The 25263-nt window shown below is 37.0% G+C and overlaps 1 protein-coding gene across 1 annotated transcript in view; it reads left to right on the top strand.

Moving 5' to 3' along the window:
- DAP (death associated protein) overlaps positions 1 to 25263 on the top strand; it is a 43221-nt gene extending 17958 nt beyond the window's left edge. Inside the window, exons 3-4 of the mRNA XM_026673422.2 lie at positions 22960 to 23002; positions 24969 to 25263. Of these exons, the coding sequence (XP_026529207.1) occupies positions 22960 to 23002; positions 24969 to 25085 (160 nt within the window). The 3' untranslated portion in view covers positions 25086 to 25263. The remainder of the gene's footprint in view (positions 1 to 22959; positions 23003 to 24968) is intronic.

Below are 25263 nucleotides of genomic sequence, written 5' to 3'. Positions count from 1 at the left end.
AGAAATGCTTTGCTTCATGTTTTCCAGATTTGCTATACAAGTTTATAAGAGATAGAATTTGTAATCAGCAGAAATCTGTTTGATAATTTCAGTTCTTTTTAATCAGCACTGAACATTTCTTCACCTTTTTCAATCAAGAGATTGAACTTTATCTTTTGAAAGCCTGAAAAGGTCAATATGATTTTACTTGGTGATTTTTAATTTCTTCCAGAAAGTAACAAAGTTTATTGGATGATTTGTATCATAATTATAAAAATACTGAACTAAAATAGTCAATAGATCCACTCACCCCCAGTGGGTGGATTTCAACTCCCAGAAATCCCCAGCTACCAGTATAATTTTGGAGAATGGAGTCCACACTTCCAGAGAATGTCCTGGTATGCAAGTTGAGGAAAACTACATTAGGTGCATGAATCTAACATTACTGTTTAGGTTGAATTATGAAAAGAAAATTGGACTGTTTTATCCATATTTTAGAATACCACTGATTGGCTATGTATAGTGGAAACTATTCAACAGTCTGTGTGCCACAGTTGGGGAATGCTTTGGTATGCTTTGGCATAATGTTTAGTTAATATACAGAATATAGAATAATAGTGTTGGAAGGGATCTTGGAGGTTCTGCTCAAGCAGGAGATCCTAAACCATTTCAGACAAGTGGTAATCCAGTCTCATCTGAAAAGCCTCTCCAATATTCTTACACCCACCTTATATTTTCTGATGTAAAGTATTAAGATCACTAGATCACTGGCTGCAAAAGGAAAGGAGGAAATTGACTTCCCTTCCAAATACTTTTTTTTGTTTCAATTTTTTTATTATGGGAAAATAGGGGAGGAGAAGGGAAAGAGGAAAAAGTGTAGGGAAATGGGAAAAGAAAGGGGAAACGATTGACTTCTAACTCTTTTGGTGCAGTACAATAAGACTATAAGTTCATACAACCTCAACTTTTAACTTTTACATAATAATATATACAAGCCATTTCTGTAACAACAAACCTATTTAATTAGTAAAACCCAAAATGAAAGTTTCATTTTTTTCTACCTCAAGCACAAAGTCCAAAAGCAATTTCCAAGTAGAAACAAAGTTAATTGTATTTTTTAATCAAAGCAGTCAATTTAGCCATTTCTGCTAATTCCATCAACTTTTGCAACCATGCATTCATTGTTGGAATCAAAGTGTCCTTCCATTCCCTTCCAAATTCTAATTCCAAAATAATCATTAGGACTCTGTTGTCAAAGAAGGAAGAGGAAGATATTTTTTAATTATGCATCCATCATGGTGCAGATGGAAAATGCATTATATTAAAGTTATTGGTGGACTTCCGGTTTGGGTCTCTTCAGCTATAGACCGAAATCCATGATCGTGCACGGTTTCAATCTATGCTCGCTGCTGGAGCGCCCCAATCCTTTGAATTCGGGGGTGAAGCCACCCCGTAGAGGTGAAGAGGGGGGAGATTGCTAGCCGAGTGGAGGGGAGCCGCATCTCTCCTTGGCCGGTCTAAACTCCCTTCCCCGAAGGCGGTTGCAGCGGTGGTCAGAAATGGCCACCTCAAAGAAGAACCCGACTGGATAAGATTGTGCAGGAGGAAGACAAAGAGGAAAGCAGGACAGACCGGGCTAAACAACAGAGAACATCTAAGCAAGGTACCCTGAATCTAAAAGTACCTAGAGGGATACTTCTGAAAGAAGATCTTTAAGCAGTGAAAGAGGGAGAAAAGGAGGTTAAAACCCATTTTTTTACCTTTATATTGACAATTACAAATGGTGTGGAAAGAAATTTATATAAACCTATTTTGACACTAATAGGCAACCTTAAGCTGAAATCTAAGTGTCAAAAGGAGAATAAATATTTTTTTCTTGGTCATTTTAAAGCCCTAAAAAGGAGAAGAGTGGAGGCAAAAGGGTGGGACTTGGAATAATGGAAAAATGGAGTGCCACCTGGAAAAATAAAGAGGATTAACAGTGAAACTTTGAAAAGACTCCCGAGGATACATTGTAACTGAAATCTTATTAAAAGATACAGTAACCCACAGAAAGGAAAAGTAAAGGAAAGAAACAAGAAGGAACAGTCTAGGATCATTTGGTGATTTTTAAAAAAAGGTTTTGGCATTGGTTTTTTCTTTCTTTTTCTGTTTTTACTTAAAGTCAATCGGGTGGTTATTCAAAAGTGTTTAAAATGCCATCACTCCTGGAAGGATTGAAGATGAGTCTTAAAAAAACAGAAAGATGCAGAAAGGGGAGGAAGATCCTTTGGCTTTGTATTTGAATTTTTTGAAATGGAGATCCTTAACTATGAAAAGCAAAAGGAAAAGCTTCAAGAGCAAGAAGAAGAGCAGGACAAAGAAGAAGCCATTTTCAATGATCAAATAATGCAAAGTGTGGTAATAAGAGGAAAAAGGGGGAAAGGAGTTAAAAGTTTGAGATCAAAGGGAACAGCCAAAAAGAAAAATAGTCTGAAAAAAGAAGTATAACAGCAAGGAGAAGCAGAAAAGAAAACTACAGAAGGGAAAATTAGAGAAGGGTATAAAAAAAGGGATGAGAAAAAAGGGGGGGGAAGCACCAATTCCACCCGTGCTTTTACAATTTTGTAAACAACAAACTAAAAGACTCAAGGTCCATCCCTCCCTTGTTAGGACCTGATGGTAAAGACTGCAACGACGACACCATTAAAGCCAACATCTTTAACACATTCTTCGGCTCAGTATTTGTAAACAGCAATGGATCATGCCCAGTATTTCCTAGCCGTACCACAGATAACAATAATGATCTAATACATATCGATTTCACAGAAGACAATGTTGAAAAATCACTAGCAATCTAAAACCATCTCTATCTATTGGACCGGATGGAATGTGTGCCTACTTCTTAAGAAAGCTATCCACTGCAATAGCCAAACCTCTAAGCATAATCTTTGAAAAATCTTTCAGGACCAGCTCCTTGCCTAGCCTATGGTCACAAGCCACAGTCATCCCCATCTTCAAAAAGGAGACCCAAGCCTAGTTGAAAATTACAGGCCAATCTCCTTATGCTGCGTCACCTGTAAAGTCATGGAATCAATTATTAACCAATCCATCATCCTCCACTTCGAGACAAATAACCTACTCTCCAATAAACAATTTGGTTTCAGAAAAAAACTATCCTGTAATCTACAACTCTTACACTGCAAAAACATATGGACGACACAACTCGACCAGGGCAAAGCAATAGACGCAATCTACATAGACTTCTGTAAAGCCTTTGATTCAGTGGTACACGATAAACTACTCCTAAAAATAAAATCCTATGGTATCTCTGGACAACTGAATAACTGGATAGAAGCATTCCTGTCAAACAGACAACAAATGGTCAAAATCGGAGCGTCCTATCAAATCCAGTACCTGTCAATAGTGGTGTCCCCCAAGGCAGTGTTCTAGGACCAACTCTCTTCATACTCTACATAAACGACCTCTGTGATCATATTAAGAGCAATTCGTTCTCTTCGCTGATGACGTAAAGCTGTTCAATACCACAGACAATACTGCTACCCTACAAAAGATCTTGACTATGTATCAGAATGGTCAAACAAATGGCAACTTCAAATCTCAACAAATAAATGCTCTGTCTTACATATTGGCAAAAAAAATCAGAAAATAAAATACAAGCTGAATAATCAAGAACTTGTTGATGACCCAAGCTCTGTAAAGGACCTTGAATACTCACCTCTAATGATCTAAGTGCTAGAGCCCACTGCAACTACATAGCCAAAAAGGCATTAAGAGTTGTTAACCTAATCCTACGTAGCTTTTCTCTGGTAATATCACACTACTAACCAGAGCATACAAAACATTTGCTAGACCAATACTCGAATACAGTTCATCAGTCTGGAATCCACATTACGTATCTGATATTAGCACAATTGAGAAAGTCCAGAAATATTTCACAAGAGTTCTCCACTCCTCTACTCGTTGTAGAATACCTTATGCCACCAGACTTGAAATTCTAGAACTAGAAAACCTTGAATTACGCCGCTTCGGTCTGACTTAAGCATGGTATATAAAATCATACATTGCAATGTCCTACCTGTCAGTGAATACTTCAGCTTCAACCATAACAACACAAGAGCACACAATAGATACAAACTCAAAGTAAACCGCACCAAACTTGATTGCAGGAAATACGACTTCAGCAATAGAGTGGTCAATGTCTGGAATACTCTACCTGACTCTGTAGTTTCTTCCCCAAACCCCAAAAACTTTAACCTTAGACTGTCTACTATTGACCTCACCCCTTTCCTAAGAGGTCTGTAGGGGGCATGCATAAGCGCACCAACGTGCCTACCGTCCCTGTCCTATTGTTTCTCTTATTCTTTTTATTTTTCATATATGTACCCATTTCATGTATTCACAACTATGTATACTCTTATACTTATTATCTTGTAAACAATTGGCAAATCAAATAAATAAATAAATAAATAAATAAATAAATAAATAAATAGATAGAAAGGGAAAGAACTTATGAGGGACAAAAACAGGAAATAAAGAAAAAGGGGAAACGTATTAGGATTAAAGGTATTTGCTCAGCTAGAAAACACAGGCAATGGTTAAATTAAGTTAAAAGTAAGGATTCTGCAAAGGTACAAAAGATAGTGTTGTGACAGTAGAATACTGTAATGAGTTAGAAATGAAAGTAAATAATCTATGAGATAAAACTGCATTGTTATATAGTGGTATGTTCATTGCAATAGTTTCTAAAGATTAATAAAATATTGAAAATAAATGTGAAAGATTTATAGGGAAATTTATACCAGTTATTAGAATGAATTTGAATAATTATTTTGCTTATTAATAGTAAATAATTTATAAGATAAAACTGTATGACTATCCAATGATATGCTTATTAACAGTTAAATAATAATGAAGAAGGGAGGGAAACATTTCAATTGTTCTCAAAGATTGATAGATATTGAAAAACGTGAAAGTTTTACAAGGTTCATACCAGTACTAGAATGATTTTGAATAAGTATTTTGTTTACTAATGTTTATATATATATATATATATTATATATATATATATATATATATATATATATATATATATATATAATATAGTTTTGCTATGTTTTTAGAATTTTCTTTTTACATTTTCAAGGGGAAGTACCAAGCAGAGTCTGAATGATGAGATCTACATGATATAAAATAGATATTAGAAATTTGAATGTTATAGTTTTAGAATGCACAGATTCAATGTTTAATGAGATTTCATATGATAATAATAAGATTTAAAGGTGTTGCACTTCGATTGGCAATCATAGGGGGAATTTTGCTTCTTAAGAATGTTGGAAGAGGACATATGAAATTGTAAACAAGACAGACGAAAGAATAAGTACAATGAATAAAAAAATATAGAAATTTAGGTAAAAGAAATACAATTGAATAAGAAGAAAATGAGATAACCATAAAAGAAAATTAAGAGAAGTAAAGGGGGAAATAGTGAGGTTGGAAAAAGAGTAATAAGATATGAAGTTGAATACATAAGATGAATATGCATATGAAATTGTATGGAAATGTGATAACCCAGAACAATGCTGTACTCAAATAAGATGTTTTATTTGTTTTGTTAAAACTCAATAAAACTTTATTTAAAAAAATTAAGTTATTGGTCAAGTTTTACTAAAGAATTGGCAGGTGAGATGACCATGGCAAATTGGTTTCAGCTGAATGTATTTGGATTCAGACTGATTTTAACTGAATTCGCTACTATCATGCAGAATAATGTGACTTGAGATAATGAATCGGGGTGAAAGAATGATTGAAAAGAGAATCAGTATGTGGTTTAAAAATGTAAACCACATCAAGATTAATGTAGATAATTTTTGATTAAGTCATTTCTCTAGATGACATCTTTAACTAGTATGGAAGAAGACTGGAAGTTGTTCTATGTTGAATTGAAGAGTTTTATCTGTCCTCACAGAGTTCGCATACTAGCTTTTATTAGTATATTATCTGCACCTCCACTTCTGATAAGAATCCCACAAGCATGTTAACTTCTGTATATAATAGAGCTGCCAGGGTGCAGCCTAGAAAATAATCTTGTTTTTTTACAGATACTGAACCTATTACAATTTTGCCAGTCCTTGTTCTCTTTCAGTTTGTTTCCAGTCCTCCTGCTGTAGAATAAAACGAAACTCTTCAATTCCATTAAGTAGGAGAAAATCATAAGTAATAGACTGGAGGAGAAAGCAAGTGAGAACTTTCTCCTTTATATTATGGTGACCCTAATATGAGATAAAGCACCCACATTATATTTCTTCATTTATCACAGTCTACATATCTATTAATCTGAAATCAAGTTAATGAAAAAAGTTTTGTCATATAGTATTAAAGCAAGTAAAGGTAGTTTTTGACAAAATGTCACTGAAGCTAAAACTTTGCAGAGTTTGGAATAAGATTAAATGTTATGATAGCATGTGAGAAAATTCAGAGCTGGCAGGATAATGTTTCAGTTGCAGAAGGCTGAGCTCCCTTTCAGTGGCTCAAGTTTTAGAAAGAGTGTTGTGATTCTAAGTCTAAGACATGGGCAGGCAACCCTTGCATTCTCTCTCCGTTTTTGGGGGCGATTGGCACTTCAGCAGCCAACAATATTTAATTATTTTAACCCATTGTTCAAGAGATCCAGAAAAAAACAAAAACTTACAGTTCCATCGAATTACGTGATGTAACCTTCCTTCTGAAAAGTAAGCTCCTGATCTATTAAAAAAAAATATCTATTCCCTGCAAAAAGTACAGTCTGGAAAGATTTCATAAGTGTGACACAGAGGCCGGACTGAAAAAAAATAGTTTACTTCTATATATTTTATTATTTAGAAATGCTTAAAACAAAGAGCTGGATTGCTTTCATTGAGCTTCAAAGCATTTTTTTGTGTTGAAGCAACATCTTAACCAACATTTGATGCCCTTAAATGCTTTCTACCATCCTTTTATTATTATAGCTGTGATAGCTTTCTCTCCATTTTTCAAAAAAATACTCTAGCTGAAATTCAATTCTGAGAATATATAGCAGTTGTGGATATATAACTAGGTACCAATTGTGCATTGAAATGATATAGTCTGGCAACCTTTTGATGTCCTGGAACAGCATAAGCCTTTGGAATTGGCAATAATGATGCAAGATTGTGTCATAAATGAAAGAAAGCAACATCTGGGGAGCAGAGCTTGTTTTGGGAAAGAGTTAATTTTTATTTTAATCGTACTAATGGTTTATACTATACTTTCTGTGCTTCCCACTTCAAATTTATTTAAATGGTGCTCAGAAGGAATTCAAGGATAGCACTAAAAAAAAAAAAAAAAGCTTTCCCACACTTGATTTTTCATTTATAGAATCTTTGTTGTGATAAGAATTTTATACTATATAAGAAAAGTAGCAAACTTACTTAATCTTTAAAAGTATTAAATTAGTAAACAAATGTGACATACTTTAATGGTCACAAAATGTTAAAACGAGATGCTGCTAATCTCTATCAATAATTCTGTATAGAAGTTATCTACCATACAGTAGTTGTGACTGAGAATAGCCCCTTCCAACTTGATGAGCTTCCACCCTGATCCTTTTAGATATTAAACCAACATGCTATGTCTATCCAGAGGGCCTGATATGCAAATACAGTGTGTATATATGAGTCTGTATATGTTTTGGGATGATGGAGAAACTATTTTTAGGGGTAGGGGGGAACAGTAAAAACAGCACAAGCCCATAAATAGGTAGCATTTTTTTCACATTTAATTAAAGGAAGGAATAAAACAAGTCCCAGTTGAGAAATATTATTCCTGAAGATACTGTAAGGGATGAGGGTTTATTGCTTCAGTATATCTTCATGTATACAAGGGAAAGGAATGCTTGTGCAAAAATTCTGTAATGTGTATCCTTTCCTACTTTTTGATGTACTAATTTAATAACAATGGTGGTGGTAGGATTGGTGGTTAAGCACTAGTTATGTGGAAATAATGTAGCTGAAGTGTTAGTTGATTCCCTCTTCCTTTTCAATTCCACAGGTGTGTTGAGTGTGTACACTATAAGTGATAGAACAGATCATAAGATGCACAAACAATAGCTAAATATATCATTAATGTTTATGAGGGTTTAACAAGCTTATAAATAGTCTATTTCCCAGATACTTTTGAGAGTGACTCAATAGGATGTTGGCATGTTAAGGGAATATTTCAATGAACTGCTATTTTTACTGGCTAAAAAAAGTGTCTGAGAAAGCCAATTATTATGGATGAGACAAGTCACATTTCTTTATAACATTTATATTTTCCTGAGTAGGCAATTTAAATGAGGCTACGTCCTTGTATTGTATTGTAAGAACATTTAAATAACAATTTGTTTCCTTCCAATAGAGTAGCATTTTATACAACGTATGCTGGGTAGTTTCTACAGATGTATATTAGAGGTAAAATAAGTAAATATAGGCATATTTATTATATGAAAATAAAGAGCCAAAGTACACAGGTTAGGGTATTGTGCTTGAAGAGATCCAAATTGCCAGTGGACCGTAGAGTTCATTGCATGACTTTGGACCAGTAGATTGATTGGTTTGGTGAATTACATGAGGTAAAGTCCAAAACAACTGGAAGGTTCTAATAATCCCATAGGAACATTTTGTTGTTCTGATTAGACAAAAAAAGTAGGCAAGTAGTTCAAAAGCCAGATTTGAAAGAATTACTTTTTCCATACTAAATGACTTATGCTAAATATTTTGAGTGGAAATGTAATATTGGATCACAAATGCTCCCAATCCAATTGAGTCTATTGGTTCTGCAAGTTTGAATTTAGAACATGGTCTGATTGAGAGAGCTACTGTGTATTTTGTATTTAATTGTGGAATTATCCCCACATCAAGGAATATATAATGTGTCCAAATGAAACCCTTGCTACTAGCAAATAACAAGAAGTCTGACAAATGGTCGGCCTCTACTATACAGCTGTGTGAAAAAGTCTTGCACGCTTTTGGTTTTAAGCTATATTTACATGTTTAATCAACTTTTCACTCATAGAAACCACGCAAAATTAGTACTTTGATGAAAATTTCTGTAGTCGGATTGAGATGCATGATTTTTATTAATATAACCAAAGTCTTTTTAAGATTTTGAGTGAGTTTATGTGCTAAAATAAACACAACTTGCATTTTCGAGAATATTAGGATCAAAAGTAGCCAATCTGCAGTGAGCTTTGGCTGACCAATCAAAATGCACACAGATTAAATCTATAAGCCAATCAATGTTTGTCATACTCTCTGACTATAAATAGGCATGAAAAGCATTGAGAAATTTAATTAGGTCTGGTTGCAGGCAAGGATGAAGGCCTTTGCTTTCACCAGTACTGAGCAGCGGCATCGCATCATTGTGCTTCATGAAGAGGGTTACTCCTGTACAGAAATAGCCAAGAGAGTGAAATGCCATCGCACCACAGTGAGCAGAGTGGTTGAAAAATACCAAATAACTGGTTCAGTTGATAACAGGTTCCGCTCTGGGAGACCAAGAAAGTCGACAAAATGGCAAGATCGGGCTCTGCAATGCATTTCAGTGTCTGACAGGAAGCTCACCTTACCTCAGACTACAAGAATTTGGAGTGAAACGTGATGTAAAAATGTGCACAAGCACAGTACATCGCAGAGGGCTCAAAGGCTGCAGAGCTCAAAGTAAACCTTTGCTCACAGACGCTCACCTCTCGTTGACGTGGGTGGGCCAAGAAGTTTGCCAAGTGGACCAACGAACAGTGGGTCAAGGTCATCTTTTTTTAAATAATTTTTTTATTAATTTTCCAAATTTAAAAAAACATAAAACAAAACTTAAAATATATTGATTTATAGTAAGAGTAAGATGTAATGGTAAAGGAATAAGTAAATGCATGTACTGAAAAATGTGAAGAAATGCAAAAGATGTCTTGATGTTGATAACAGTGTATAAAGTTTTGTTTTATGGGTCAAGGTCATCTTCAATGACGAGAGCAATTTCTACTTGACTGGGAATCAGTGCAATAAGTATGTCAAAAGATTTCTAGCTGAAGAATTTAGACTATACTGCCTGAATCTATCTGTGAAGCATCCATTGCACGTGGTGATATGGGCCTGTATCACTACTTCTGGTGTTGGTCGGATACAAATCGTGCAGGGAATCATGAATTCCAAGCGGTATGCTGAAGTCCTGGAAAAGACCATTCTTCCTTCAGCTCAGCAACTTGTAGGGATGGACTTTTACTCCGAGGATGACAACGCTCCTTGTCATCGAGCCAAGTCTGTCCAGCAGACAACTCCTGGATTGGCCAGCTCAGCCCGGATTTTAACCCAATTGAGAACTTGTGGGCCAAGATTGATTACGAAATAAGCAAGAAGCATCCGAAGACCAAGCAGGAGCTGATTGAATCCATTATTGCAGCCTGGCACCACATTGTCACCAAAGATCATGTGCAAAGGCTTATACAGTCTATGCCGAAGCGATGCCACCTGGTGATAAGCAATAAGGGCTGGCCAATTTCATATTAGTAACCATGTTTGGTTACCTAAACAGTCCTTTTCAGGGCCACAAACAATAAAAATGTTAACAAAACACTAGCATTGGCCTTAGTAATTGCAACACGTATGCCACTGGGGATGCATCAGTTAATCTGTTTTCATAGTCATTGTAAGCATGCATTGTAAGCATGCAAGAAAATTCACAATCCCCATCCAAACAGCACCAAATTGCAAAAAGCTTATGCTTTGCACTAAAAACCCAGTATTTATTTCAATATAACAATATTTGCATAGCAGTTAGCATAAAATATCATATCCTATACCTATTGTTTCTCTTATTCTTTTATTTTTCTTATATGTACCCATTTCATGTATTCACAACTATGTATACACTTATACTTATTATCTTGTAAACAATTGGCAAATCAAATAAATAAATAAATAAATCATTGGCCTATCCAAAAAATGTCATAAACCGTAAAGTGTGCGGGACTTTTTCACACAGCTGTAGGCTTTCATTTGATTCACAAACTTCAAATGCTTTCCTCTGGAAGATGTACTTCAGCATGTTTAAGATTTGGGTTCAGCAAACCATTGCCACACTGACCCTTTATATCTAACCTGAAAATTCTTATGGCTATGAGTTGATTATAGATGGTTGCCAGATTCTAAGAATTATATTGCCCTTCTTTCTTTGCATAACTTCTCCATTCTGGAACGTGAGTCCCTTGTATTTTCTCTCTCTTTTAAAGAGAAAACAAAGAGAAAACAAATATCATTTGTTTTAATAAATAATTAAATAGTAAGGGTAATGGAGATAGCAGGACCACCCAGCAGTTGTTTATGCCACACTGCAATAAGTACAGGAGAGAGAAGAATGTAAGCACAATATTATATGAATATAATTATTATCATGAAATGTAATGTAGTATGATCAGGAAATTCAAGATGTCTATATCTACTGGCAAATGTGAGATAATCTATGGCTTCTGCTAATGCGTTATAGATATCTTATATTGTAATTTCAAGTAGAGTTGAAATAAATTGTTGTCTTTAAAAAGTAATAGCACTGTCCCAGCAATCTGATAATTAATGTGGTTTAAAGCTAGGACACAGAATTTTCATCTTATTTTTCATTGCCATGAATTCTTTCAGCACTATCTTTAGGATAAGATTAACACAGTGACTTTAAATTGAAATCTAAGAAAACCTTCTTGGAGGCATGTATGTTATTTGTATGACATTTATATAGTGTATAGATCACTAAAAGCTCGAAACAACCCAAACCAATCTTCAGTTACCAGAGATCTGTAAAAATAGGTCAACTTCATTGCTGCACTGGAACACTGCACTCTTACCCTTTGAATGCAGAATACTTTACTACAAAGGGAAATGTTCTGTTATCATTCTTGAACTAATGTTTCTCAATCTCATGGAGAGTTCCCTTTGTTCTAAAGACATTTTTTAAAGACCAAAGAGTACTTGCTAGTGACCTTCATGTCTCAAAATACCTAAACCTACCGTGTTTCTCCAACAATATGCCCCCCGCATTAGGAAGGCCCAGCATGTTTTCTAGGCATAAGGTGAAATTAAGTACCTCCCCCAAAATTTAGGCCTATTTAAACCATGCATTTCCCACCATTTCTCACATCACTTGAACTATATGAGGTGAAGAGAAATGGGGGGAAAGGGCGGGGGGAACTTGCCTTCAGGAGCCCCCCACAGGGAGTCACGGCTAGAGCACCCAGCGGGCAGATTTGCCTCTGTTTACCAATAGAAGCGCTCTACGGGCAGAATCACCTCACTATGAGGCCACTTCTATTGGCCGATAGAAGCTCCCCGAGGGCAGAGTCACCAGCCGCTTCTATTGGCTGATAGCGGCCTCGTGGAGTGCCCAGCGGGCAGCCACGCCTTACTGTCTTATTCTACGGGCAAACTACAGGAATGGGGTGAGGTAGGTACTGTATTTGCGCAAGCCACGCCACAGACTATAATGTGTCTGTGCCAAAGCCAAAACTATGTTTGTGGATTACCCTCGCCCTTGTACTGTCTGAAAAAAAGATGCCAAAATACCTCACCAACCACACAAGGGAGAGCTGAAGCTGGACTCAACCACCTGTCAGTGGTTGGGCTGCAAGCAAAACCTCCAGAAGAAGGTAGGAGAAAGGCGGGCTATTTAGCTCGCAGTTTTACGGACAGCAATCTCCACGTTCCCCCTCGAAGCATACCTTCCCCCTCGAAGATGCTAGTGGATTGCAAGGGGCACAAAGATCCCTCCGACCTCCTTTTGAAACCAGTTGAGCAATTGAATAAACTGCAAGTTCCCTTAGTTGGCAGCCTCAGCGGAGGAGCCCAGAACTGCCCATTGCAGGTGATAGGTGGAATCAGCTTTTTTATCGACCCTCCTGTGACCCATTCCATCCAAGTGGTTGCAGTGGGAAATTGGGGGCGGGGAAAATAGGGCTATCTGAGGGGACAAAGAAGGGTGGCTGGCTCAGGAAGCAGAAATGCAGTGGGAATCTTGAGATTGTCTGATATTTACTCTGACAACATTATACGTACGCGATTGAGTTTGCAGTTGGGAACCTGATGCGTAGCCATGCCTCGCCACGAGGCCACTTCTATCGGCTGAAAGAAGCGGCTGGTGACTCTGCCCTCGGGGTGCTTCTATCAGCCAATAGAAGCGGCCTTGTGGCAAGGTGTGGCTACCCGTGGGGCGCTCCACGAGGTTGCTTCTATTGGCCAATAGAAGCGGCTGGTTACTCTGCCCTTGGGGCGCTTCTATCAGCTGATAGAAGCGGCCTCATGGCAAGGTGAGTGCGCGTGGGGGGAAGAAATTAAGTCACCGCTGAAAAGACGCCCTAGCCGTTTTTTCAGGGCTCCAAAAAAAAAAAAAAAAAAAAGATCCGGCCTAATTTTGTGAGAAACAGAGTAGTATCACGTAATTTATAAAACTAAACCTTGATTTCTTAGGGATGATTCTTGCATGTATCGCTGTTTTGCTCACATCATTATAGCAGCAAATAATGAGTAGCCTACATAGTTGTCTGTAACAAGAATAACACTGCAGGCTGAATCTGAAGCACAATATTTTTTAACAGGATTAGTTACACAGCTATTTGAGAGTGGCATGGCGGCCCAGAGATGAAGACACTCACCTTTCACTCAGCAGGTAGAGAGTTCAATCCTAGGTAGTATCGGATGTTTCTCTCCTAGGCAGAAAGAAAAAAAAACCTGTGAACTCTGTGTGTGGGCATCCAGTTAATAAGCAATCAGCTCCATCCAGTCACCCCCAACTCTACCTCAAATTAAGGGATTACTGGGTTGTAAAGGGCTATTTGAATTTGCCAGGAGTAATTAAAATGAATGAAATAAATGCATTGTTGTTGTTGAAGTAGGAATATTGTGAATAATCAAATGCTTTTCAAGTAGCAGTGAAACATTGGTTCGACAAACTGTTTGAACACATTGACAGGACTAAATAGATTGCATCAAGGTTTTCAATAACAAAGGATATTTTTCACCCCTTATTGTTGAAAGCCTAAATTGATACAATTTTGCATTTTAGAATTCTTAAGGAAATTTAGGGCAAAACTACATAAAGCCTTTTATAGTAGAATAATCTATAGCAGTGGTTCCCAAACTTTTTCAGTCCACAGCCCCCTTTGTGCTACAAACTCATCCTCGGTGCTCCCCACCCAGGGGTGTGATTTAAATTTCTGTGGGTGTGGCCTAATTTGAGGGTGTGGCTTGCTGGTCACGTGAATGGGTGGGCGTGGCTTGCTGGTCATGTGACTGGTTGGCGTGGCTTGCTGGCTGGGCATGGCTTGCTGGTCACATGACTGGATAGGTGTAGTTTGGTGGTCATGTGACTGGGTGGGCGTGGCCTGGTGACTGGCAAACCAAATACAAGTGGTCCTCAGTTAATGGCTGGTTGTTTAGCAAGTATTCTAATTTACGACGCCTCCCCAGAGCTACTTGACCTGTTTTTGGAGTTTTGACAGCCATGCACATACATACACACACACTCCCTTCTAACCCTGCTGGAGCAGGTCATTGGACTATAATCGGCAAAGCATCCCTGATTAGATTCTAGTAGTGAATAAAATCTAATGCTTTGCCGATTCTTGTTGATTTGTTTTACTTTTATTTCTTTATTTTATGTTGCTGAATTGCATTGACGTGTGTCCCTTCTTGTGCACAGTCCAGAAGCTTTTGTTATTCTTTGCAGCAAAAATTACCGACCTCTGGCTTTGCTCGACTTTTCAAACGTGCTACCACTGCCACGTTTTAGGTGCCAGCTCCACAGGTCCACTCCATTGAGCTCGCTGCACCGGAGGGACTTGCCCAAGCAAGTCTGAGCGAAGCAGTGCACCAAGTCAATGGGGTGAGCCTGAAAGAGGGAAAGAGAGAGAGAGAAGGAAGAAAAGAAAGAGAAAAGGGAAAGAAAGAAAAAGGGACAGGAAGAAAGAGGGGGGATGGAAGGAAGGGACAGAAAGAAAAAGAAATAAAGAAGGAGGGAGGGAGGAGAAAGATAATGAGATAGCTATTCTAGTCCAATCACCTGCTCCATCAGGGTTAGAAGGGAGTGTGTGTGTGTGTTCTCGTAATTTACTAGTACATTTTGGTTTTGCCTTCTTCAGAATTGGCACTTTAAAACATTGGGAAAAGTAATTTTTTTTTAGGGTGGAGATCTGGTCCAATGGATCCTGTTTAAAGCCTCAACAAAATGTGAGAGTTTCCTGATAGTCTTGACCATGTTTCGTCCACAAAACCTTTAATAGAAGCCAAAGATGTTTCAATGTGGAAAAGAGCCACAGACTAAACTAGGCCTCATTTTAATCTGATGCATCAGCGCCTCTCTCTCTGTCTCTCCGTCTCTGTCTCTAGGTAGGTAGGTATGTAGACAGAAAGGCAGGCAGGCAGGCAGGCAGGTAGGTAGGCAGGAAGGCAAGCAGACAGACCTTTTGGATGGATGGATGGATGCAACAGTCAATGGGGTGACCCTGCAGGGCCTCAAATGCCCCCCTGCCACCTCTTAGCGCCCCCCTGCCAGCCTCCTTGCCTTTTAGTGCCCCCCTAAGGCATCCCCCCCCAGGGGGCGGTACTGCCTACTTTGGGAACCACTGATCTATAGCAAGACATAGATTCTTGAGACTTATAGTGAACACTGAATCAAATTTAATACATTTGATGTTTTGGATAATAAAATGTTTTATTATGCAAACAGAAATTTGATTTGAGTTTTTTCATTTTCTAAAGATAAAGGGATTGTAATGGAGATTTTTATAAAGACACTCCTTTGATATCCTTTTGTTTTAAAAAATGAAATATAGGGATTGAAGAGAAATCTAAATCATCCATTATTTATTAGTACTTTTAAAATCTATAGAACAAATATGTGCAAGCCAACACTTAATGTATTTTTGCACTGTAAGACACTCCAGACCATAGGACGCACCTAGCTTTTACAGAGGAAAAGAAGAAAAAAAAATCTGCCTCTGCCTCCCAGCAATTTGCCTCCTTACAGCAAACAGCCTGGTCAGCTTCAGCACAATCTGATTTAGCACGAGCAGCTGATTGGTGGTTGGATCAGCCTCCCGGAATACTGTTGATCAGCTGTTTCAGGCTGCAGGGATCGCCGCCTCCTTCGCACCCCCCATTTTTGGCATCCACGCATCCCGTTTTCAGCCCGTTCCAGGCGGTGGCAATTGTGGCAATCCGCGCCACCTGGAATGGGCCAACAACGGGATGTGTGGAGGCCGAAAACGGGGCGCATGGAGGTAGCGATGGACGGTGGTGATCCCTGCAGCCTGGAACAGCTGATTGTGCTAAATCAAGCTGTGCTGAAACTGACCAAGCTGTTTGCTGCAAGGAGGCAAATTGCTGGGAGACAGAGATCGAAGAGTGGGGGCCACCGAGTGGGCAGGGTTTTGGCAGCATTCACTCTATAACATGCACAGTCATTGTCACCCACTTTTTGAGGGGGGGGGAAGTGCATCTTATAGTGTAAAAAATACGGTAGATTTTTTCCAAATGATGTGATATAGTTTAAAATATAGAAACCAAAAAGCACATGTATAAGTCCATGCTGTTTTAGAAACAGTTGCTTAAGAACAGTTGATATTAGAAGAAACGTGGATGAAAATACATGCAGTTAAGATTTGGAAAATTATAAATCAGCAAAACTGAATTTAGTAGATTTGCTCATTCATTTAATAAGATTATTATTTACTAGTGCTAGAACATCTTCCTAAATACAGGCTAACATACTAGGGACCTTAATTACACACCCTACTTAGAAGATTGATTATCCAGGGATGACAAATGAGAGTCCTCCTCTCCCCAAAAATGAAACTATTTGAAAACACAGACATTATTGAAAGATGCTGCACGTTTCCAACGCTGCATGTAAGTAAAGAGAAATTGGCTCAGTGGGGATGTGCAAATAGTGCAGCATTTATCATATCCTCCACTGAGCTGAGTAAAAGAATGATGATTGGGGAATGTTTAATACGTTATAGTTATGTGAAATCTGCCATCAAACTGTTGGGCTGCTTGCAACAGGGAGTAAGGGAAAATTTCATTGCTATTAAACCTGGATCTTTGCACTATTTGCTATCTGGGGTGATGAGAGTTATAATTCAGCGTATGTGTGCATGCTCAAGGCCCTTAAACCAATGACTGTGTTAAATCTTCATCTTGTATGCTAGCATTTTGTCTGTCTGCTTTTTGTTTTTTTACTTTAGAATGGTGCAAAAATAATAGCCATGGTCTTTTTTTTTAAGGCCCTCAGGGGTGTATCTATAAGTATACATTAATTCTTCAAAAGGCTTGGGGGCAAATTATTTGCAACTGTGCAACTTTATTTAGGAAAAATAAACTGCTTACTTTTATTTAGTTTCAAAATTTTGAAGGTTCATCAGTGCCATCCTGTGGAAAGCTTTGTAAATGTGCAGCTGGGCTTAAGCTGTTAGGAAAACAATATTGTGTATTAATAAAATGCCTGACATTGTATCAGTCTGGTAACAAAATCTGAGCATTGTGAGAAGCAAACAATAATTAAATAGTGGTCAGAAAATCCAAATTCTTGTAATTTTAAGACAGCTGCTTGCTAGAAAAATTGTATTTCTCAAATGAAATTTTAAAAATTAAAGTGGAAAAGTAAGTAGAATTCTCCCATTGAGAGCACCCTATGAGATTCATCATAGCTGCATCAAGGCAAGATTGTGTGTTTTTAAAATATTAATTGGCAATTCCTCTGTATTTTTTATGTAGCAGAAGATACCAGTATTGATTATTTTACAAAATAATTTCCACACACATATGAGATGGGGATTCTGGTTTGGCCTTATCCAATGCCCACATTTTCACTAGAGGGTAAGCGCAGCAAGCATTCTGAGGTGCCTGCATTTCAATTACTATCATCATACCTTTAGAATATCCATGATCAGAAAGAGGCTTTCTGCGTGACTAAGCAAGAATAGTCATCATGTCCCAGGTTCAATAGTAGTCATGCCAGTATTTCCCTTGCAGCAACAACACTGCAAAGTGTTGCTGCAAATAAAAAAACACAAGCCTTCTTTAGGGATTCACTGACCACAGATAAAAGCTAAGTAATAATAGAGTGTGTTAGTGTACATGCTTCCCTTTCTCCAATCTATGAGTCCAGTTGTTTGAAAAGAAACACATGTACAAAGATAAGTGGGCCAGCACATGCAGCCCCATCTATGACTGAAAATTTTGCTAAAGCTCAAAAGACAGATTATTGTCCCAAACCGTATTTGGTTTTTTGGGGGATTATTGCCCAAATACACACAAAGTATTTTAAAAATGCTAAAGAGCTATATGAAATATTATAGATGTGATCTAACAGTAATTAAGAGTGACTGCATAGAGATCAAGACTGTCAGATCTTTTTTTTAGCTTAAATGGATCTTTTCTCAGAGATTTATTTGCAGCGTCAGTAAACTGCATGTTTAATCCCTTGTGTTATAATATATTAGAATTCTTTTTTTGGGGATTAAAAATAAATGAAACCCTGAAAGAAACCAGTGTTCAGCAGTTTGTTTCATAACAGCGTATGAGTGACATAGGAATGCTTGAAAAAAAATGCTATTTTCTCCTCCATATGTTAATTGATAGAAAGAAAACTCTTTGCTTATCTTAGGTAAAAAATATTCTCTCAGAAATATAACAAATTATTAGTTTTAAAAATCAAACCTGTTACAATTCCATATGATGTTTCTAAAAGAACCTGTTTTATTTTTTAAAACCTTGACAATAAAAGTATCTTACATCTTCAAGCCAATATCTGTCAGAGCAGCCACTATAGCTTTCAAAATACTGGGAGTATAAGTTACACTTTGCATGCAACAAAAACAGAGTGTAAAGCAGTGCTGTCGAACTCCTGGCCTGCGGGCTGGATGTGTCACGCACTGACCACGCTCACACCTGGTTTAGCAAAGGGGGAAAAGGTCCTGATATGTCACATGATGATGCCATGATGACGTGAGTTTGATACCCCTGATGTAAAGCATTAATACTGAAACTTTATTTCTTCCTCCTCTTAATTATGCCCCTTAGCACTAGACAAGAGAGAGAGAGATCACTGCAAGTTTTCTCTATCCTTTGTTATTTTTAGCTGTTATTGGTGATAGATGGTGTTGTATGTATAGGACTTTGGAGCGAGGTCCTCTTAAAAAAGAAATAGAAAGACAAAATACAAGCTCTATGATTACCATTGAATTGGAACAGTCTGGCACAAATACTAAGCTTTCAGTTTGCTGCCATTTCTAGTAATGTATCTCAGGGATCCTTGGTCAGCATAATTATTTAGGGAGAAGAGGTCAGAGCTCCAGAGAAGCATTGACATTTGGGAAGAATGAAATGTCTTTTGAAAGTATGTTTTTCTTTTCTTTTCAGATGATCAGAGATCATTTGTATTTCTTCCAGGCTTGCAACTTGTTGGCATGATCTTTGATTTACCTGCTGTCCCAAAACTCTTTTTTATATGTTTAATATTCTAGTTTTCTTTAAAAAAAAAAGAAAAGAAAACTCATAATTGGCTATGTGCCTCTTCATCCATTGCAATTTTCATTCTCATAATAGCTTGTAAAAGAGTCTAGGCTTTGCCCTGTGGAATTTATATCTGAGTCTGCATTGAAAACCGTTTGATACCCTGGCCTAAGTGTTCTCTGTAGCAGGTGATGGGGTCAATGAACTTTAAAAAGAACTAAAGAAAAAGAGATAACCATGAATCAAGTTTTGTAGACATGTTTTATTACCAGCAGTATTGTCCTCTTCCCATATGTTTTTGTTGTCGTTCCCAGATTAATTTACAGCCAGATATTTACAAGTAGTCGCCTGTCCAAGTACTAATCAAATCTTTTAATACTAATAGTCTGCTTGCCCAGACAGAGTTGTGTATTTGCCTTTTTCACGTCATATGTGACCAGGCAAGTATCAATTCCCAAACCTGTTTTAGCTGAGGGCAAAATGTCACAAGATTTTCCTGTCTAGTACTCTCTGTTTGTATAAACTGATACCTGGCATATATTCCAATTAGTAAAGTGTTGGCTATGCCTGCCAAGGATAGTAGACATTATTGTCAAACCTCTGAGGGCCAATTTATTGAAGATTCTTACATGTGTTGGTAGAAATATCCTTCTGGGTTCAGTTCCAAGTGGGGAAAAAGACACTGGAAACATGGAGGCTATTTGGAAAGATGGTTTAATGGTGGACAGCAGGACCACATGGCTTGAAGCTCCAAAGTGAAAAGGATGATCACATGCTTCAAGGTGAAGGAAAAGAGAAAGAAGGGGCCGGCCTTAGTGTTTCTGTTCCTGTGCAAGAAGTGTATCCCATTGGCTGTCAGACTCCCAGGGGCAGGGATCTTAGCTAAATTTGTAGGCCTTCCTGAGTTCCAGGTTTGGTTGAGCCTTGCTGGATGATGATGCACTGAAAGGGCTCTTGGGCAATTGTTATACCTTTATCTGGAGATCTTTGTTATATAAAGTATTCTGGCTCAGGCTTTAATGGCCCACCCATTATCAAAGGTGGGGGGCCTGAGTTTCTGCCTCTCTGAGTTTCTACTTTATTGTTTTTAGGGGAAATATTCTGCCTTTTTAATATTTCCCAGGATATTTCATTTTTCTAGGAGGGGGGGTAGGTGCTAACTTCCTACAAATGCTCTTAGGCATATGCTACCATTGCAAGCCCATAGCTGCCTAGGCCTTGCCCCCCATTAAGCCAATTTATCCATTTATTCCTCAGCCCAAATTATGAGCACTTTGCCTTGTTGCTGCCTCCTGTTTTTGTGTAGTTAGCTTTTAAGTTGAAATAGTTTCCATAAGCATGCTTTCAAAAGTTCTTGCAGAGTCAGAGAGAAAGAATATCCAAACTGGTGTCTTTCCTGCTATAGGTAACATCATAGCAATGATTATTCTTGAAGATATTGGTAGATAAATATATTTGGGAATGATTGTCAGAAAATGTTGTATTCAACTTTCATGGTTCATTGGAGAACAATAAAAACTGAAAGGTCAGGGGGAAAATATGAGGAAATCATTCAAATTCAGATTTGCCATTATAAAGCCTTTCAGAAAATGCCAGAGCAGACAAATCGTGTGTGAAAACTAAATTACATGTTTTATTAATATACTGTCTGCTACTTGTTATTCTTTATTTTCTTCATGTGTATTAAATGCTTAGTAGATACTCATTCCAGAAGTTTGCAAAGCAAAAATGTGCTCCAGAAATGTCATAATTCAGTTCCCTTAATTTTATGTTGTAGTAATTAGAATAAATCCACTCTTTGAGAAGATACCTCACCTCCCCCCAGATATTTGAGAAGAGACTGGAAAAAATGCAAACCCATGTTATTTTGCAACTTGAAGCACAGCCTGTGGCCAATACCTTTGAAATCTTTCTACATAATAGAAATTACTTACTACCCACAAACAAGCCTGAGTTTGTACATTCATCTGCTTCTCTTGCCCCATGGTGCTTGAAGCATTTTGTTTATCCTGCTGCTTGCTAGGTCTGGCTGTGTTTGGAAATGAAGGTAGAATTAGAAGAGCTTATTTACTAAAGTACATTGTAGCCTGGTGAAGAGATCAGAGCAGCTCATGCACAGTTCCCAGGTGTCCTTTTTAGCAGGTGGCTTTAAGGACCTTATGTATTTGTGCAGTGGAAAAATTGGGGGTGGTGAGTTAGAGAATTGCATACCTAAATAGAAATTAAACACATTACCTTGTTAATTATGTTACTTTTTTCTGTTATTTGATTAGTCTAACATGATTAACACACAGTGGGAAACAGGAGATGCATTGCTACATTTCCCTTTGATTCTCCAGAAATGAAATGTCTGAAGATAGCATAGTATCTACCAAACCTGCCATTAAGATTCTGTTTTTTATACTTACTGGAATTAAGCCCTACTAGACAACTAGAAAAAGTAGAAGGCAAGGGATGATGAATATTGTAAATGTAGAAGGAGTAGAAAAACAGAGAAAAGTCTGTCAACTAGTTCAATTGCCTATTAATCCTCCTCACTGATAATGTGCATTTTTTGTTTGACATTGAGTTCATAAGGGTGATGGCTACTGCTCTTGTATTAGTGACTTGAACTAGCTTACTTATTTATTTCAGTTAAATTAGAAGCAAGTAGTAGAAGAACCCACTGTAGGTAATGTTCCAAGCCACACTTTTTCTATTCAAGAAACTAGGTTTAACCATCTTAATAGCTGTGGATAGATCTCCTTCAGTAATATATATAATAGTGGGTGTGAGCAAGAAATGGTCTACTACACTAAGATTTGCTGGAAATTGATGAGGATATTGACTTTCATTTCCACTTCTTTTTAGGAACAGCAACAATAAAAACATAGTATTGAACCCCTGAGAAAAACAGTACATCGATATGTGACAAACCTAAACCTAGCTCATTTTTAGTATTTGGCATTTATAACTTTTGTATTTGGCTCCAGTTACTAAATTTTGCAGTTCTTTTCAAACAAACAACAAACAAACATTGGAGGGAGAATAACAAAATTAATGGATCACTGCTGTAACTGTCAGCTACAACTATTATTGTTGTAACAGTTATGCTCTTCATCATTTTAATTGCCATTTATGTTTTTATTCATATTTGTATAGTGATAAACTCTGTAGTAGCTTCTATTTTAAAGAAGACAACTTTTATGGTTTCCAATGGTACTTCCACTTGTATTCTTTCATTATTTTTTTAATCAAAAACACCTTAGAATAAACCTGTTCGTCTCGTGCACTAATTGATTAAGCATAAATAAGGTCAAGTAGGTTGCATACTATGGCTGTTTTGAGCAAATTAATTTCTAAGCAGAGCTATTTTGAAAGTTTGATTATATCTTTCAAATGTCTTGATTTTGCTTTATGGCTTCTATTAAATCAAATTGAGTATTTTATTAAATGTTCCCCTTTTATTTTCCAGTCCACCTAAACCAACTGTGTTTATTTCTGGTGTAATTGCAAGGGTAAGTCCTCATTTTCAATAATTTTCAGCTTTTCACTGTGACAATATGAATTGCAAATGTCTGCTATGTTTGTTTTGGTCAATGATTTTCCTTACCAAGGAAACTGTTTTTGTTATATCAGATAACATAATTCAATTGTGTAATTCCCATTATCTTGGAAAAGAAAAATACTTGTTTATTTAGGTTTTTTAATAGGATGTGAATTACCTCATGAGCTACGTATTTAAAAATGTTATCAGTTGAACTGTAACTCACTTTTTTGTTTTTTATAATTTCAATCTCCCCTGTCTTTGTAAATGTTGTCAGGGCAATATATGTCATTAAAACATTAATAGAGTGCATAGAAAACTGGCAGCAATAAAATTAACAGTTTTGCAGTTTTAAAGTTGGAAAATGAAAAGTAAAAAATATGTATATTGGAACATGAAGGAAAATAGTTTGTATTCTTCAAAACTTAGCTTGATATCCTGGAGGACTGGAAAATTTCTAGTCTGAGTTGTGAAACTAATAGAAATAATGCCTAAAGATATATTTTCGAAAATAGGGAGTTCTTTCCCAGGTACTGAAAATATAACAAAGTAAATTAGAGGACAACTTTTTTTTTTCAAAAACGAATGCAGTCTTGTGGTATCTTCTGGGCCCCTAAATTTGTTACATCCTTACAGCATAAGGATGTTGACTGAAAATGCTTAGGCTTGTGAAAAACACACTAAACATCTGAAATGTATCAGGAAGAGACAAATTGCATTAGATTATACAAATATAACTTATTCACATAACTACTCAGCAAATAAAAATTCTGAAAGAAATTGATTTTTCTTGCTTACAATACATCCAGGTGCGGCTACAAAATAATATATTAAGCTTTTAAAGTTATATTTCATTTACTTCAATGTATTTGAATGCAATCAGATGTGTAACCGCCATAAGAGCATCATTTCCTTTTAAAAAAATAAAACTTCAGTTTCAGCTGCAAATATTAAGCATACTTCAATTTTGACTTGTGTTTCAAAAAGCCCAGCACACTGGAAGTTCAGTGTCCAATATCTGAAAAGACTTTACTGAACATTATAGACTTTAATGGATTTAGAATTTGCAATACTTACAGATTCATTCAGGCATAATTCTAAACAGTTCCCACTACTACTATAGTATTTTTGGAGGCTGAAATTGAGCAAGTCCAATAATCCATTCACAAACAAACATACCTTATGGATTTCTAATTGGGTCATGCTGATATATACTAGCTTTTTGAAGCATGTGCTTGGGAGATAAGGTGGGACTAGAATTTGCTGCACGCTGCTTAATGAGCAAGAGAAATCAAACTTTTACAAGGTTTGCAAAGCTGACTAAGTATTAAAATCTGTTAGGATTGATAAACACTGTTTACATAATTAGAAAAATCAAACCTGGCAGGTTCTCCCCCGCCAGGAGTTGTGAGACTGTCTAGAAACTAGAAGAATTATGCTTGGATTCACTGATGAGTGAAATCAGCTAGCTTTCATCAGCATCACATCTTAAGTTTGTCAATCTTGATATTATTACTGTTGTGGGAAACATGTAAAGGCAGTTTATTCAAAGCTAACAGTATTCTGAACAGCATGCGTGTGTGAAAAAGATTTTTACTAAAGTGATTTCAGTAGTTAACAAAAATTTAAGTGACCTCAAATATAAATGTTCATTTCCCATTCCCAAATTCAGTCACTAACCAGAATTCTGCTACCCAAATACTTTTCATGCTTCAAAAATCTGTAACAAGATTTGAAGGATATTGTAGCCTGTTGGAAGCTTTGTGTGCAGATTCAAAAGTTCTGAACTCCAAATTCCAAGAGTCTGAACTTCTGACAGAAAAACTGAAAGCAGTAAGCTAAAGGTCATTTCAGCAAAACTTTGTTATTCTTAAAAAGGGAGAGAGACTAATTGTTATGTGTGATGTTTTTAATGCTGATGTTTGTTCTTTAATTAGGGTGATAAAGACTTCCCTCCAGCTGCAGCACAAGTGGCCCATCAAAAACCACATCCCTCTGTGGAAAAACTTCCTCCCCAACATGTCAATCAATACATCCATCAGCCCCGTAAATGAATTGCTTCTTCCAGACCAGCCCTGGTGTTTTACAAATGGAAAGATTAAGAGATTTCTACTACCAGATCTTTTAAAAATGGGTATCTCCTGCTTTTGCCTTAATTCCTATGGTTTAACTTTAAATGGTTTAATAAAGGGGAGGGGAGAGTAGAAAGAGGGAAAATCACTTAATTTGTTC

Source organism: Notechis scutatus, chromosome 3 (genome assembly GCF_049901735.1).
Source record: "Notechis scutatus isolate UNSWTSFEM ecotype Mainland chromosome 3, rNotScu1.2, whole genome shotgun sequence".
In the NCBI taxonomy this organism is placed as follows: Eukaryota; Metazoa; Chordata; class Lepidosauria; order Squamata; family Elapidae; genus Notechis; species Notechis scutatus.
This window is presented reverse-complemented; position numbering and strand designations above follow the sequence as displayed.